This window comes from Lithobates pipiens, unplaced genomic scaffold (assembly GCF_037356315.1).
Source record: "Lithobates pipiens isolate NorthernLeopardFrog02 unplaced genomic scaffold, aLitPip1_a1.2 Scaffold_8, whole genome shotgun sequence".
Classification (NCBI taxonomy): domain Eukaryota; kingdom Metazoa; phylum Chordata; class Amphibia; order Anura; family Ranidae; genus Lithobates; species Lithobates pipiens.
The window spans coordinates 96,784,493-96,801,637 of record NW_027507903.1 but is presented as its reverse complement, the minus strand read 5'-3'; the positions used below and the strand labels follow the sequence as shown (position 1 = coordinate 96,801,637).

Here is a 17,145-nt window from a genome sequence, read left to right as displayed (position 1 = left end):
TGGGGGAACGTGGCTATACCGCTGGCAAAGTACTGCTGCAGCGGCGCTTTGCGGGCGGTTTTAACGTTTTTTCACCCGCTAGCGGGGGTTAAAACAGCCTCACTAGCGGCCGCTCACGGCCGCTAAAGCGACCGTAAAGCACTGCTAAAAATAGCGGCGCTTTACCGCTGATGCCCGCACTGCCCCAGTGTGAAAGGGGCCTAAAATCATCAGCCTGATGCTGAAGGGCATTGAGTGCCTGCTTGATGCTGAAAACTTAACTTCCCCCTTACCCAGCTGTCCTTAGCAGTTGCCCTATGTGGATATTGCCCTATATTTATATTTTAAAACATAAAGAATCATTTGTAAATTAAGTCAAATACATGACAGATGTTCGTTGTTGTTTTTAAATCAAAGTTAATGAGGTATTTTCTGTTTTCTGTAGTCCTTTACTAAGTATTGTGTTCATTGTTTAGCTCACTGAAAAAAAAAAAAATACTAGCTGGAGCATTATTCTTTTCAGTTCTTGCATTCAAGGGGAGAAGTAAATTCTAATTGGCACCTGTCACTTGTCAGATAGCCCGCCCACACGAGCTTTCAGCTAGAATAGTTCACTGCATTGATTTCAAGCTGTCCTTTTCAGACACCGATCCCTTTGAGATCATTAAAATAAAGCCATTAATGTGTCACAATGTTCTAAAACTCCTGACCTGGAGGAAGATATTGATGGTTATTTACTAAAGGCAAATCCACTTTGCACTTGAAAGTGCACTTATAAGTAAAGTCGCTGTAGATCCGAGGGGGACATTCAAGGAAAATAAAAAACATCATTTTAGCTTGCACATGATTGGATGATAAACTCAGCAGAGCTTCCCCTCATTTCAGATCTACTGCTAAAGCCGCGTACACACGGGCGGACTGTCTGGCCAACTTAGTCCGTCGAAACACATTTCAGCGGACAGTCCGCTCGTGTGTGGGCTTAAGCGGACTTTTTCAGCGTGCAGTCTGGCGTACTAAGTATTTCGGAATTTCCGTAATACTGTCCGTCATACTTTGGTTTCAGTGGAAAATCCGCTCGTGTGTAGGCAAGTTGGACGGACTAAGTATGGCGCATGCTCAGAAAGGATTTACACGGCGGAAGGTTGCATTGCTGTGTATTGGACGTCCTATTTCTAGTCCCGTCGTACGTGCTGTACACGTCATCGCGCAAGCTTTCGACAGACTGTTTGTTCATCGTGTGTGGTCAAGTCCGTTCATTCGAAAGTATGACGGACTGTCCGTCGGATTGTCTGACGGACTAAGTTGGCCATACAGTCCGCCCGTGTGTACGCGGCTTTAGATTTAGATTGACTGCATTTCCAAGTGCACTTGCAGTGCAAAGTGGATTTACCTTTTGTAAATAACCCCTCACTGTCTGATACTGGCTTTCTAATAACTTTTTCTATATTTTGGTTATAATCTTTGGTGTATTTTAGTTAGGAAATTATATGAATGAGTTCATCAGTATGGAAGTATAATCCATCTAAGATACAAATTCTGAAACATGATCTACAAAGAGTCATTCTGCCTGACAAATATAATACTTCAGCTGAAATACACTCATCTAAGGTGCCACACAGTGACCGTTTTGATACAGAAATTAAAAATTAGAACTGTATTGTAATGTACAAACAGGTGCCACATTGATCACTGTTGCATATAGAAAAGTACCCATACACTATGCTAAAGTGCTCTGAATACATGGCAATTGGTAAGCTTACTGTAGGTATACACTGTTCTTTGTTTAGAGATAGTCTTTTAATATAAGTAGTTAGATTAAGTGCTGGTTCACACAGGAGCGACTTGTCAGGTGACTTAGCGGCCTCACAAGTCGCGCTCCGTTCTGTAGTATGGAACCATTCTAATAGGAGTGACTCAAGTCGCTCCGACTTAGAAAAAGGTTCCTGTACTATTTTTGGGGCAACTTCAGGCGACTTGACATGACTTCTATATAGAAGTCGTTTTGCAAGTTGCTGCTGAAGTCGTGTGCAGATCGCATCTGGAAGTCACGCTGCAAGTTCTGTCGCCCCTGTGTGAACCGGCACTTATGGATAACCATAGTTATCTAACATAGTCAGGGTTTCAGGAGGTGGCACAGCGCTACTCATACATCATGATGCTGACTGTCCGTTATGCATATCTGTATATAGTGTGACAATGAGATGCCCTGCCACTGTGAAAATGTAGGAGAAAAGCACATGATTTACATTAAGGCTCAATGCAAGGTTCCAGAATATCGTTTCTGAGCAAAGAAAGCTGTGTTTTTGGCTTTCTCTGGGTTCTGTAAACCTTGATTTGGGGCCTGGAGCTTGAAGTTTCCAAAGTGTCTTGGGTGGGACCTTCAATCCAGTGTCTGGATTTTACTGGATGCCTGCAGCTTGTGTGAGCACCCAGGTATGCAGGGTCATTAAATACTCAAGCCTGAGGACACCTCAGGGCTCCCAGTTTGGAGACAGCCCTCATGTTGGAGATAGGAGATCCCAGCCAAGAGTCAAGAAACAGAAGGTCTCAACCAGGGGTCAGAGGTGCCTATAGTTGCCACCTCATCCCTTTAAACCCAAACACATTTTAATTACACAAGATTAAGGTGGTAATTAAACTCACTTTGTGCCTTACCTGCATTTAATTAGCCTCAGAACCTGTGTAATTCAAAGGTGATCGGGTTTAAAGGGATGAGGTGGCAACTTTAGAGGTGCCCCAGCCAGGAGACAGAGGGTAACTTCACAAGAGTCAAATGGGCTCCTATCATGGTGTCAGGAGAACCCCTTTGAATGGGCCATGCAGCAGTGCTGTGACTAAAGGCTGAGTGAGCCAAGTCAAACAAGAGAGCTGGACAACACGGTCAGAGGGACTGGTAAGGAGAGCAGCGGTGCTGTTCACAAGGAAGCCAGGTGGCTTGGTACTTTCAGTTGGCTTTCCATGTTGATGGTGGAAACTCCTACGTCTGCAACTGATTTATATTTGTGAACTGTTCCATTCTGTTTAAATAAAAGTGGGGTGCCACACCCTAAAATGCAGCTTTTTTTCTAGGTATAGACTCAGTAAGTCAATATTGCTGCTTTTAAATATGGAGCCCATAATGGCTCTATTGTGGCCAGAAATATACATGTGGTATCGAGCAGAAGTAACATTATGGGTATGGCTTTCACAGATGGCTTTCTCCAGCTGTATGAAAGCCTGGGCCTTGCCTTCTATATCTCCTTCACACCTCCACATCAAATACATCATTGGTGTTAGTGGGAGGAATAGTGCCCCATCATTGTTGTCATTGAAAGGGATAGTGCCCCATCATTGGTGTTAGTGGGAGGAATGGTACCCCATCTTTGATGTCAATGGCAGGAATAGTACCCCATCTTTGATGTCAGTAGGAGGGATAGTGCCCCATTATTGGTGTCAGTAGGAGGAATAGTGCCCCGTCATTGGTGTCAGTAGGAGGAATAGTGCCCTGTCATTGGTGTCAGTAGGAGGAATAGTGCCCCATTATTGGTGTCAGTAGGAGGAATAGTGCCCCGTCATTGGTGTCAGTAGGAGGAATAGTGCCCTGTCATTGGTGTCAGTAGGAGGAATAGTGCCCCGTCACTGGTGTCAGTAGGAGGAATAGTGCCCCGTCATTGGTGTCAGTAGGAGGAATAGTGCCCCGTCATTGGTGTCAGTAGGAGGAATAGTGCCCCATCATTGGTGTCATTAGGAGGAATAGTGCCCTGTCATTGGTGTCAGTAGGAGGAATAGTGCCCCATCATTGGTGTCAGTAGGAGGAATAGTGCCCCGTCATTGGTGTCAGTAGGAGGAATAGTCCCCCGTCATTGGTGTCAGTAGGAGGAATAGTGCCCCATCATTGGTGTCAGTTGGAGGAATAGTGTCCCAAGGGCTGGATAAAGGCAAGCACATTTGGCCCATGGGCCGTAGTTTGGAGACCCCTGCTCTAGAGGATAACAAGTCATAACTCTGGAGGCTGTAAAATTAAATTTTTTTTTTTGGGGGGGGGGGGTTGTGGAGTCCAAGTACTGGCTAAAAATCATTAGACAAGATCGTAGCTCTTAGACTGCTGACTGTACAAAGGCCCATTGTTCTTGGAGACAGATCTGTTGTGTAGTGGAAGGGTTTGAGTAATTCTAAAGTAAAAATAGTATTTTTTTTTAAATAAAATATTGAAAGAGTTTAGTAACAGCTACGGTGCTAGCAGCCCTCTGAACGCACCATGTACATTTTCATGGCTTTGCTTTGTTGTTTTATGTTCATTTCGAAGGTAATCGTGTTTTGAAATCATTAACTGATAGGAAATGATTGAGCTAGGGAGATCGTAACTTTATTTAGTATAAAATAAGACAATGGAAGATTTTAGTATTTATTATTGCACCTGGGAAACACCGTAGAGAATTTGCATTCCCCACTTGAGTCATCAGCCGCAAGGTGACTGTCCATACAGAGCATACTCTAGTGATGGATTTGTTATGGAGACAATAAGGAGTCACTTCTTAGCAATAGCATGTTCTCTGCTGCCATCTTATGGAGGAAATCTATTACTGCAGCAAAATCCTTGCTTTTTAAAGAATATGTTCCCCTTATTGGGCAGAATTTCAGTTTTCATAATAAATAGAAGTTTTCCAATGCCATTTATGGCCCAGCTATCCCAATGTGCTTTTCTCTCACTTACCTTATCTACAGGAGGTTTATTTGTATTTTTAGAAGGATTTTCTTCACTTCCTTGTTGCATCACAGAAAATAATGTAATGGGGTTTGTTCACCACTCTGGACTGCCCCTCCCTCATTACAATACCACCTTCCACCCATTTTCTATACAATTTTTTATTTATTTTTAATAGAAAAGTTTATTTCCTATACAATCTGATTGTACAATCTCCTTTAGATCTTCCATCAGCTATGTAGTACAAGGGCCTGTCTGATTCGGTACAAATTGAATGAATTGTTCAGGTGTGTCCTCTATTCCATAGTTCTGGTAAATCTAAAGGAGATTGTACAGACATTGTACAATCAGATTGCATAGTGTATGGCCATCTTTATAGAAATACCTAGGAGGGAGTGGACGGAGTTGTCAGGCTCTGTTCACATCTCTACGTAGCAAAAACACACATTCCCGCATAGGTTTGTTTTGGAGCATTTTCACGTATCACGCATAGGGCAGTCGATTTATTTGAATGGGTTGCCCTACACACAACAATCGTCCCAGCTCCAGGCCCCAGTACTTTTTATGGTGCATTACTGTAGTTTTTGGTGTGTTTGTTGCACTTTTGGTGCCTTTAACATGTAATGACAGCACGCATTTGCAGCGTTTATGAAACTCATGGCAAAGTGCACATGTTCTGTGTGGTTTACCATGCGTTTGGAAACACACAGGTTTGAATGGAGTTTCATTGTTGTGTAAATGCGCCAATTTCACTTTCAGGCACCACTCACTCTAAGCCCACGTACACACGGTCGGAGATTTCCACAACCAAATTCGTCGGATTTTGTCCGTCGGATCTTGTCCGAAACTGTTGCATACACACGGTCGGGCCAAGTTGGCGAAAAATCCGATCTTTCAGAACGTGATGACGTAATTTCGTTACGATGGGACTACGTTCAGGCTAGTATCCAATAGCTTTGATGTAGGAATTTGATCTGAGCATGCGTGGCACTTGGTCCGATCAAAATTCTCTACACATGATCGGAGTATGTTCGATCGAACCAGTTGGTCGGGAAATATTTCCAACATGTTGGAAAATTGGGTCCGACGGAGATTCGGACGGAATCAATCCGATGCATCCCACACACAGTCGGATTATCTGACAACACGGTCCGATAAGACGCATTCCGACGGATTCTCCGACCGTGTGTACGCGGCATAAGCCCTTGTACACATGGTTGGAGAATCCGTCGGAATGTGTCCTATCGGACCGTGTTGTCAGATAATCCGACTGTGTGTGGTATGCATCGGACTGATTCTGTCGGAATATCCGTCGGACCCAATTTTCCAACATGTTGGAAATATTTCCCGACCAACTGGTTCGATCGAACATACTCCGATCATGTGTAGAGAATTTTGATCGGACCAAGTGCCACGCATGCTCAGATCAAATTCCTACATCAAAGCTATTGGCTACTAGCCTGAATCAAGTCCCATCGTAACGAAATTATGAAATCCGACCGACAAAATCCGACGGATTTGGTTGTTGAAATCTCCGACCGTGTGTACAGGGGCTTAGAGTGGTCGGAGCACATTTTTTATTTTTTTTGGCTTGTTTTTCAAGTGACACACATAGAGCAGCCTGTTGACTTTGTGGGCAAAGTAGTTCATGAGACATTTCAGCGTGGTGCCAGTTACACGTTTTTTTACTTCATTTGTCATCTGTTTTTCATGTGGAAAAATGTGTGTTTGCTTCTGTGTTTGGTGTGCCATTTAGGTGTATAAAGGTGGCCATACACTATCAAATCAGATTGTACAATCTCCTTTAGATTTAACAAAACTATATAATAAGAGGACACATCATCTATTCAATCACTCTGTACCCTGTCAGGCAGGCCCTTGCACTACATCAGGGGTGTCTCGTGGGCTGCATGTGGCCCCAGGCAGTGTAGCATGCAGCCTCAGCCTGTTTGAAGGGATTCTGGGAAAGCCAGGCAAATGCATTTGTGGAGAAATGCCAGGGGTGCTGTGGGTAAAGGGTGTGTGCAAATGAGGTCAGCTGGTAAACTCCTTCCTGTGTCTTACTGGTTCCTCTGTCTCTGTCTGTATACCAGGGAAGCTCTGATCCTTTCTAAGCCCTTGTACACACGGTCGGAGATTCCGACAACCAAATCCGTCGGATTTTGTCCGACGGATTTTGTCCGAAACTGTTGCATACACACGGTCGGGCGAAGTTGTCGGAAAATCCGATCGTTCAGAATGTGATGACGTTATTTCATTACTACGGGACTACGTTCAGGCTAGTAGCCAATAGCTTTGATGTAGGAATTTGTTCTGAGCATGCGTGGCACTTTGTCCGATCGGAATTCTCTACACATGATCGGAGTATGTCCGATCGGAGCATTTTGTCGGAAAATATTTCCGGCAAGTTGGAAAATTTGTCCGACACAGACCACACACAGTCGGAATATCCGACAAAATGCTTCGATCGGACACATTCCTTCGGAATCTCCGATCGTGTGTACAAGGGCTAACAAATGTAGCAATGACTAAGGTAAGGCCTTGTTCTCCAAATCAAAGAAAGCTTTATTTTTCTGCAACCGAGGTACATGAACTACTTCAGCCCCGGAAGATTTTACCCCCGTTCTGACCAGAGCACTTTTTGCGATTCAGCATTGCGTCTCTTTAACTGACAATGTGACGGACGTGCAACATTGCACCCAAACAAAATTGATGTCCTTTTTTTCCCCCACAAATAGAGCTTTCTTTTGGTGGTATTTGATCATCTCTGCGGTTTTTATTTTTTGCGCTATAAAAAAAAAGCGACAATTTAGAAAAAAACACAATACCGTATATACTCGAGTATAAGCCGAGATTTTCAGCCTCTTTTTTGAGGCTGAAAGTGCCCCCCTCGGCTTATACTCGAGTCATCGCAGTCTGCCTGCTCGATCAGCGTGTCGAGCAGACAGACAGCGGCCATTCTATAATTCAAAAGCCGCGCCTCCGGCTCCGCCTTCGCCTGTGATAGGCGGAACACTGAATTTCCCAGCAGCCTGTGTTCCGCCTATCACGGACATCGTCTCATCCTCGTACTACGGACGAGGATGAGACGATGTCGGTGATAGGCGGAACACAGGCTGCTGGGAAATTGTGTTCCGCCTATCACAGACAGGGAGGCGCGGCATTTGAACAGGGGAATGGGCGCCGACGAAGAGCGGTGATCCTGGGACGGGACCGGACGGAGGCTCGGCTTGGGACAGGACGGGACCGGACGGAGTCTCGGGACGGGACGGGACCGGACGGAGGCTCGGGACGGGACGGGACCGGACGGAGGCTCGGGACGGGACGGGACCGGACGGAGGCTCGGGACGGGACGGGACCGGACGGAGGCTCGGGACCGGACGGAGGCTCGGGACACAGGTAGGCTGGACACACAAGGCCACACACACACACACACACACACACACACACACACACACACACACACACACACACACACACACACACGGATGGACACACACACACACAGGGATGGATGGATGGATGGACACACACACACAGGGATGGATGGATGGATGGACACACACACACACAGGGATGGATGGATGGATGGACACACACACAGGGATGGATGGATGGATGGACACACACACACACAGGGATGGATGGACACACACACACACAGGGATGGATGGATGGATGGACACACACACAGGGATGGACAGGCATATCTCACCCTCGGCTTATACACGAGTCAATAGGTTTCCCAGTTTTTTGGGGGTAAATTGGGGGCCTCGGCTTATACTCGGGTCGGCCTATACTCGAGTATATACGGTATTTAATATTTTTTGCTATAATATCCCCCCAAAAATATATATAAAAAACATTTTTTTTTCCTCAGTTTAGGCCGATACGTATTCTTCTACATATTTTTGGTAAAAAAAAATCGCAATAAGCGTATATTGCTTTGCGCAAAAGTTATAGCATCTACAAAATAGGGGATAGTTTTATGGCTTTTTTATTATAATTTTTTTTTTTTTAATAGTAATGGCGGCAATTTTAATGAGGACTGCAACATTATGGCAGACACGTCGGACAATTTTGCCACATTTTTGGGACCATTGGCATTTTTACAGAGATCAGTGCTATGAAAATGCATTGATTACTGTAAAAATGTCACTGCCAGGGTGTTCCCTATTGTGTGTTCTAACTGAAGAAGGGGGGGGGGGGGGGGACTGTGTATGGGAGATGACAGATCGCTGTTCATATGCTGTATTAACAGACGATCTGTCTGTTCTCCCCTCAGAGAACCGAAAAAAGTGTTTACACACACAGATCCCCATTCTCGGTGCCAGGCACTTGCATCGGCTCAGTGGGTGAGCAGGGGTTGGTGTGCATGCGCCCTCTAGTGGCCGTCTATGTTACCGACATGATGGCGATTCGCGCAGCCGAGCCATGTTGCCGCAGTACAACTGCAGCGGCTGGTTGGCAAGCGATTAATGGTATATTGGTACATAGGGGAGCTGGATTTTAGAACTAAAAAGGTGAATGTAGCCTTTAAAATATCTAATTTTAGTATTCAAGCAGAAGTTTGGTAATGGTAAAAAGTTGAAACAGCTGCAATTGTCCCCTGCCGATCTTAAAGCAGAGTTCCACCCAAAAAAATTAATTTCTGCTTATATACACTTCCTCCCACCCTCTGGTGTCACATTTGCCACCTTTCAGGGGGGAGAGGGAAACAGGGACCCGTTTCCCCCCCCCCCCCCAGCTCCGGCTAATTAGAAAGCATAGCGCACTTCACGCATGTGCAGTAGGGAACTAGCAGTGAAGCCAAAAGGCTTCACTGCCTAGTTCACTTACCAGGAATGGTGGTGGCAGCACCCGGGAGTGGATCCGAAGACCGGCTGGGGTGCCAACATTGCAGTCCCAGAAATCAACCAGTATACCACGGCGACGGCATACCACTGCATTTGGGTAGACTTCCTGGGAACTTACCTGCTGTTCACACTGGGTGTCAGGATTACAGGCACCCTTACATGAGAGTTTAATTACTATGATTTGTATACGGAATAAATGTTTTAAAAACGTTGCTGTGCAATGAGGCTTTTTCTTTCATTTGCATGAGGAACATCTACCCCAAATAACACTAGTATATAGAGGAATGAGGCCCTCTCTATCATATCCAGTCATGTGAGGAAGTATCAATCCTGAACCACATCAGTCCACGGAAAATCCACGGGGACTTGCCCCACATGCGTGTTTGACCAAACTAGAAATAGTTGGTCCATTTGGAGGGGTGAGTTCACATCCATGTGGGGGCACTGCCCTGTGAGCCCTTATCAAGCACAGATTCATATCCACTTTGTAGAACACAAGCACTCTAATTGGGATTTGGAACTTTTTATTGCTTCACATTAACTGATGTTTGCAAAAAATCTTCTGTATGGGACTTTGTAGTGATTTTTCTTCTTCTTTTATTTTTTTTCTATTTTTTTTATGCACCAGGTTTCAAATGTGGCACTCAGTGTTAATTATCTGCATGGGACTTTTTAGCATCTTTTCAAAGTCGCATCAGTTTTCAAATGTGATATTTATTTAACATCTGTGGCACATAGCGCGGTATATTTATTTTTTACAGGCAGGTTTGCAGTCCAGATAATACACCCCTGAAACACCTATGGGAGTGAGCCAGAAGGACTCCTCATCCTTATAATCCTGTTGTCCTTGTATGCCAGTTTGTGTATGATATATTTTCACCCCTGACTACCCCTTGTTTGTACAGATTGTGTTGTTTTCCCCTCTCTGTCTATCAAAAGGATTCAGCTCTACTATCCTTTATTTTTTTCTAGCTTGATGGTTTATTTTCCCTCTCTTCATTTGATTTATCTGCTGAGACGCTTTTGCATCAATACATGCCTCCCTAAAGTGTTACTGAACCCACAACAGTAAATCAGTGTGTATATGCAGTAAAGCATGTTTGATATACATACATGCCTTTAGAACCTAAGGGTTTAATCCTCTGCATTGTGTAAAGAGGCTGTTTGATCCTGTATTCTCTGATCCTCCCCTTCTTCCACTGTCCCCAATCCATTTCCTGATAAGACAGAGCCTTTGGAGTCACTCTGCACATGCTCAGTTTGGTGTGTATTGTTAGAGTTTTTCTTTTTCTAGGAAAAGTGTATGTGATCAGCACAGGGCCAATCAGCACTGTCCAGACAGAGGGTCAGGGGTCCTGAATTCTCATAGGACAGTCAGAGGAGAATGGAAAATTCTCCTACAAGACACTGATAGAAGTTTTAAGACTGCTATATACTGCTGATGAGACAAGGTATTTAGCACTATATTTGCTAAAATAATTGTATTTCCATGTTCTGTATACTGTGGGAGAGCAGATATAGTGAATGCAGGGTCCTGGATTTAGCAACACTTTAACCAGTTGCTGACCAGCGCATGCCGATGTATGTCCGCAGAATGGCTCTCCTGCGTAAAGGGGCATACCTGTGGCGTGTGATCGCGGACCAAATGTCTGCCGCGGCCCGCAATCGCAGTGAGGAGAGGCAGAACGAGAAACTGCGTATGTAAACAAGGCATTTCCCCGTTCTGCCTAGTGACATGAAAGAGAACTACTGTTCCCAGTGATCAGGAATAGTGATCTGTCATGTTTCCGTAAATCCATCTCTCCCCCCTACAGTTGGAGCACACTGAGGGAACACACTTAATCCCACGATCACCCCCTAGTGTTAACCCCTTCCATGCCAGTGTCTTTTTTTTACATTGATCAGTGCATTTTTATAGCACTGATCAATGTAACAATGTCACTGGTCCCCAAAAAGAGTAATTTGGGGTCAGATTTGTCCGCCGCAATGTCACAGTCCTGCTAAAAATCGCAGATCGCTGCCATTACCAGTAAAAACAATAAAAAAAATGAAAGTCCCTAAATCTATCCTATAGTTTGTAGACGCAATAACCAATCAATATACACCTATTTCTTCACGCAATTTCTTTTTAACAAAAATATGTAGAAGGATACGTATTAGCCTAAACTGATGAATACATTTTTATTTATAATTTTATATATATATATATATATATATATATATATATATATATATATATATATATATATATATATATATATATATATATATATATATATATATATATATATATATATATATATATATATATATATATATATATATATATATATATATATATATAATTTGGGTTTATGGATTATAGCAGAAAGTTTTTTTTTTGTTTATAGCGCAAAAAATAAAAACCGAAGAGGTGATCAAATACCAACAAAAGAAAGCTCTACTTTTGTTTGGGTACAGCGTTGCACGACCGCGCAATTGTCAGTTAAACTGACGTAGTGCTGTGTCGCAAAAAAGGGCCTGGTCAGGAAGTGGGTAAAACCTTCCGGGACTAATGTGGTTAAATGATTTCTTATCCATCAAATAATATCAATTCATTTATGGAACTCCCTCTCCCTTAAGTCCCTTTTTTTTTATGTCACACGATATTTGTGCATCAGTGTTTTAAACGCAACTTTTTGGGAAAAGGGACACTTTTGTGAATTTTTAAAGTGGTTGTAAAACCTTACAAACCACTTTGACCTACAGGTAAGCCTAGATTAAGGCTTACCTGTAGGTCCAAGAAATATCCCCTAAACCTACATGGTTTAGGAGATATTTGCCAAAAGACAGGCACGGCTGTCTATGGCGCACTGAGCGCGCCGCTGTTAACAGGGATATGCCGCGAGTGGTGGCTCCCATGCGCCGGAGCAGCAAGACCCACCAAGAAGATGGATGCTCCGTACACAAGGGGACAGCGGTGACTTCGCTGGCTCCTGTGTCAGGTAAGTGACACATAATGGACTACTATGCGATGCATAGTAGTCCATTATGCTTTACCTTTGCAGGGAATCAAAGAGGAAGTAAACTCATCAGGGCTTACTTCCTCTTTAAAAAATGAAACCGTAAAGTTAGCCCAATTTGTTTGTATAATGTGAAAGATGATGTTATGCCGAGTAAATAGATACCAAACATGTCATGCTTTATAATTGCATGCACTCGTGGAATGGTGACAAATTACGGTACCAAAAAATCTCCATAGGCGACGCTTAAATTTATTTATTTTTTTTTACGGTTAGAGTTACAGAGGAGGTCTAGTGCTAGAATTATTGCTCTCGCTCTGATGATCGCGGCGATACCGCACATGTGTGATTTGAACACCGTTTACAAGCTCACGGGGACGGGGGCGCTTTAACATTTTATATATTTTTTTTTCTTATTTATTTTATTTATTTTTATATGATTAAATTGTGTTTAAAAAACAAAACAAAAACATTTTTGATCACTTTTATTGCTGTCACAAGCAATGTAAACATCACTTGTGACAGTAATAGGTGGTGACAGGTACTCTTTATGCACTTCAAAGTATTCAGATCGCCATTTTCGGCGATTCTGAATACTGTATATTTTTTTAAAACCGGCACTATTGGCAGCCGAGTAATCAGGAAGTGACGTTGTGACGTCGCTTCCGTGTTTACAATCAGGAGTCTGCAACAAAGCCTTTTCGGCTTCTTTCCAGTCTGTCACTAGCCGCCAGAAGAGCCGAATCATTGATCGGGTTTCCCGGTGGGACGGGAGGCCCGATCAGAGCAGCAGGAGGGGGGGGGATGTCCCGCACGATCAGAGCGGCGGGAGGGGGGGAGTTTCCTCCCACTCCTCCAGGATAACAGCCGAGCGGCTTTTAGCCGCATCGGTTGTTATCCCTGGAAAACCAATCGCCCGCTCTAAACAACCGTACTGGGATGATGCCTGCAGCTGCGGGCATCATCCCAGTATAACCCCCCGAAAGCTGAGTATGCACATCTGCGCATGCTCGGCGGGAAGGGGTTAAAATAGAATTATAAAAGCAAGTAAAATGTTCGATTTGAAAATGAATGTGCAAAGGATGTTTGTGCGAATAGTCTCATCCAAAAAACTATTAGTGTATGGCCAGCATAAACCTTGCCCCCATTCCACAAGGCGGTGCTCAGTGATGTTTAGCCGAACTCAAGCATTGGCAGGGGTAGGTGGCAGGGGGTGGGGGGGATACAGAAAGTCTGTATTTTATAGGAAATTCTGGGGGTTTCAGCAGTATTGTCAGGAGCACAACTCTAAATAAGGTACGGTTCTTTAGCATTTACAGTAAAACCTTGGTTTGAGAGTAACTTGGTTTGAGAGTGTTTTGCAAGACAAGGAAGTTCATTAGCCAGTAGCCAATAGCTTCCCTCACGTCGTATTTGGTCCGTCGGACCAACATACAGACGAACGGTTTTCCCGATAGGAATTGAGTGTTCTATTTCTAGGTCCGTCTGATTTTTTATTTTTATTTTTTTATGAAAAAACTCGGATTAGCCCACACACGATCGGAATGTCCGACGGACTGATTCCGTTGGACCTAGTCTGCCAGAAAATCCGGTCGTGTGTACACGGCATAAGTGTAGCAATATGGTTACATTTTATGAATGCACAATGTTTAGCAACATATTACTACACTTATGCCCTGTACACATGGTCAGACTTTCAGATGGAAAATGTGTGATCTGAACGTGTTGTCGGAAAACCATGTGGGCCCCATCGGACTTTTTCCGTTGGAATTTTCGACACACAAAGTTTGAGAGCTGGATCTAAAATTTTCCGACAACAAAATACGATTGTTTAAATTCCGATCATGTGTAGCCAATTCTGACAAAGTGCCACGCATGCTCAGAATAAATTACGAGATGAAAGCTATTGGCTACTGGCCCGTTTATAGTCCAGTTGTACGTGTTCTGCATCACTGCGTTCAGAATGATTGAATTTTCCGACAACTTTGTGCAACTGTGTGTATGCTAGATAAGTTTGGGCCGAAATCCGTCATCGGAAAGTCCGACCATGTGTCTTAGAGGCGCCTCTCTTCTCTTTTATACTCTGTAGCTCCTGCTGGATTTTGCTTCTAATCCCCTTGTGGAGGCTTCCATTTGTGGGTGGACATTTTATTGGTTACACAACCTGGTCACATTGCTATAATTTTTTATATGGACTATAAACTGAAGGACTTATGAATAAATGGCTGTGGAACAAATCATTTGAGTTTCCATTATTTCTTATGGGAAAATTTGCTTTGATATACAAGTGCTTTGGATTACAAGCATGTTTCTGGAACAAATTATGCTCACAATCCAAGGTTTTATTGTATATTGGTTTATATTAGGTTTTCTCCCTGCAGATCTACTGTAACCCACCTTTGATTGGCTCTGTAAAACCCCATACACACGATCAGAAATTCTGCCAGCAAAAGTCGGATGTGAGCTTTTGGTCAGAAATTCCGACCTTGTGTATGCTCCATTGGACTTTTGCTGGCAGAATTCCAGCCAGCAAAAGATTGAGGGCAGGTTCTCTCTTTTTCAGTCGGAAAAAGTTCCGATCAGGCCGCGTACACACGCGGGGACTGTTCGCCCAACTTTGTCCGCTGAACAGTGTTTCGGCGGACAGTCCGCCCGTGTGTGGGCTTTCAGCAGACAGTTTCAGCGAACAGTTTGCTGAACAAGGTTTTTCGGAATTTCCGAAAAACTGTCCGCTGAAACTTGGTTTCAGCGAACAGTCCCCTCGTGTGTAGGCTTGTTCGTCAAACTAAGTTCCGCGCATGCTCAGAAAGGATTTACACGCCGAAAGTTGTAATGCAATGTATAGGACGTCGTATTTTGCGTCCCGTCGTACGTGCCGTTCACGTCATCGCGCACGGTTTCAGCAAACTGTTCGTACGTCTTGTGTGGCCATGTCTGTCCATGCTAATTTTGAGCGGACTGTTTGCCGAAACTGTTTGACGGACAAAGTTGGCCGAACAGTCCCCGCGTGTGTACGCGGCCTCAGAAATTCCGATCGTCTGTACAAATTCCAACACGCAAAATTCCTACACATGCTCGGAAACAACTTGACGCATGCTCGGAAGCATTGAACTTCATTTTCTCGCCTCGTCGTAGTGTTGTATGTCACCGCGTTCTTGATGGTCGAAAGTTCAGAGAAGTTTTGTGTGACTGTGTGTATGCAAGCCAAGCTTGAGCAGAATTCCATCAAAAAAAAACATCCACATTTTTTCTGAAGGCAAATCCGCTCGTGTGAACAGGGCATAATACCTGCACGAAGTGTGGGAACCTCACCTTTGAATGTCCCCACAAAATACAAGAAACCAGTTATTCAAGCCTACAAGTGAATTATTCATTTTTGTGTTGCATTAGATCTTTATTCTTATGTGTATGGTTATTATTTTCTTTCCATTATATTTAGTCATATTTGCTTTAAAACATTTTTTTTTTCTTGTTGATTGCAGCGGTTATTCCATTAACAGACTCTGAACATAGGCTTCTTCCCTTGCACTTTGCTGTTGATCCTGGAAAGGACTGGGAGTGGGGAAAGGATGATAATGACAACATTAAGCTGGCCAGGTAATTGTGACTCTAAATCTCAGCTTCATTCATTGCCTATTAATTTGAACAAAGATCCTTTTATAGAATCACTGCAAACATACTGTTGATGTTGATTTAATCAGTATCACACACGGGTAGAAAATGTTTTTGTAGCAAGAAGCAGAATATTCGCAGTTGCAGGAACTATTCTCCAGTACAGACAGACACTGCTTACAGAAAGGAAATATGCACATATGGTTAATTACAGGATAACGGCAACCACCCATTTTTTGAACTGGGAAATGAATTCAACATTGGCCACAATTATTTCTGGTCCAGAGGGAGTGAAGACAATTATGTGTCAAGATTGAAGGGCATTTGTACAATATCTGCATGTGAATGCAGGAAACCAACCACAAACATATAATCACTAGTGTTCTGTGTAGTTTACTATTTATGGGTTCAAAGTGGTTGTAAAAGATATATTTATTTTAAATAACATGTCTATACCTACCTGCTCTGTGCAATAGAATTGCACAGAGCAACCCCAATCCTCCTCTTCTCGGGACCCTCATCTCCTGCGCTGGTGCCCTCAATAGAAAAATGATTTCCATGAGGGCACTCGTGCACAGCGTCACTTGACCCCCCCCCCCCACACACATACACATGCTGACTGGAGCAGCTATCGATCTGCCCAGGGAGGAGAGACAAAGGCAGGAGAGCTGCAGCTCACTTGCATAGCACTGGATCCCGATGGGATTCAGGGTTAGGGGGGCGAGTCTGTGACACAGAAGGTATTTTTGCCATAATGCATAGAATCCATTAAGATAAGAAATATTGAAGCTTTAGAACCACTTTAAGGCTAGCCATATGTGAGTCATTTTTTTTGTATTTTTTTTCAACCAGCGGGCTGAATGAAAGAGACTCTATTCCCCCCATCTGCATCCCTCCCATTGTGCTATTATATTCTGAGAGCATGGAGATCTGCCGTCAGATTACATTAATCAGCACCGTCAGCTATAACTGGTGGCACTGATCGAGAGAAAACTGGCTGGTTGTAGACAGG

The 17,145-nt window shown here is 43.7% G+C and overlaps 1 protein-coding gene across 2 annotated transcripts in view; it reads left to right on the top strand.

The window, feature by feature from the left end:
• Positions 1-17,145, top strand: part of OTUD7A (OTU deubiquitinase 7A) — a 413,079-nt gene that overhangs the window by 383,366 nt on the left and 12,568 nt on the right. For both annotated transcript variants that reach the window (XM_077473039.1, XM_077473040.1), the window contains one exon: positions 16,004-16,118. In XM_077473039.1, coding sequence (XP_077329165.1) covers positions 16,004-16,118 — 115 coding nt within the window. The remainder of the gene's footprint in view (positions 1-16,003; positions 16,119-17,145) is intronic.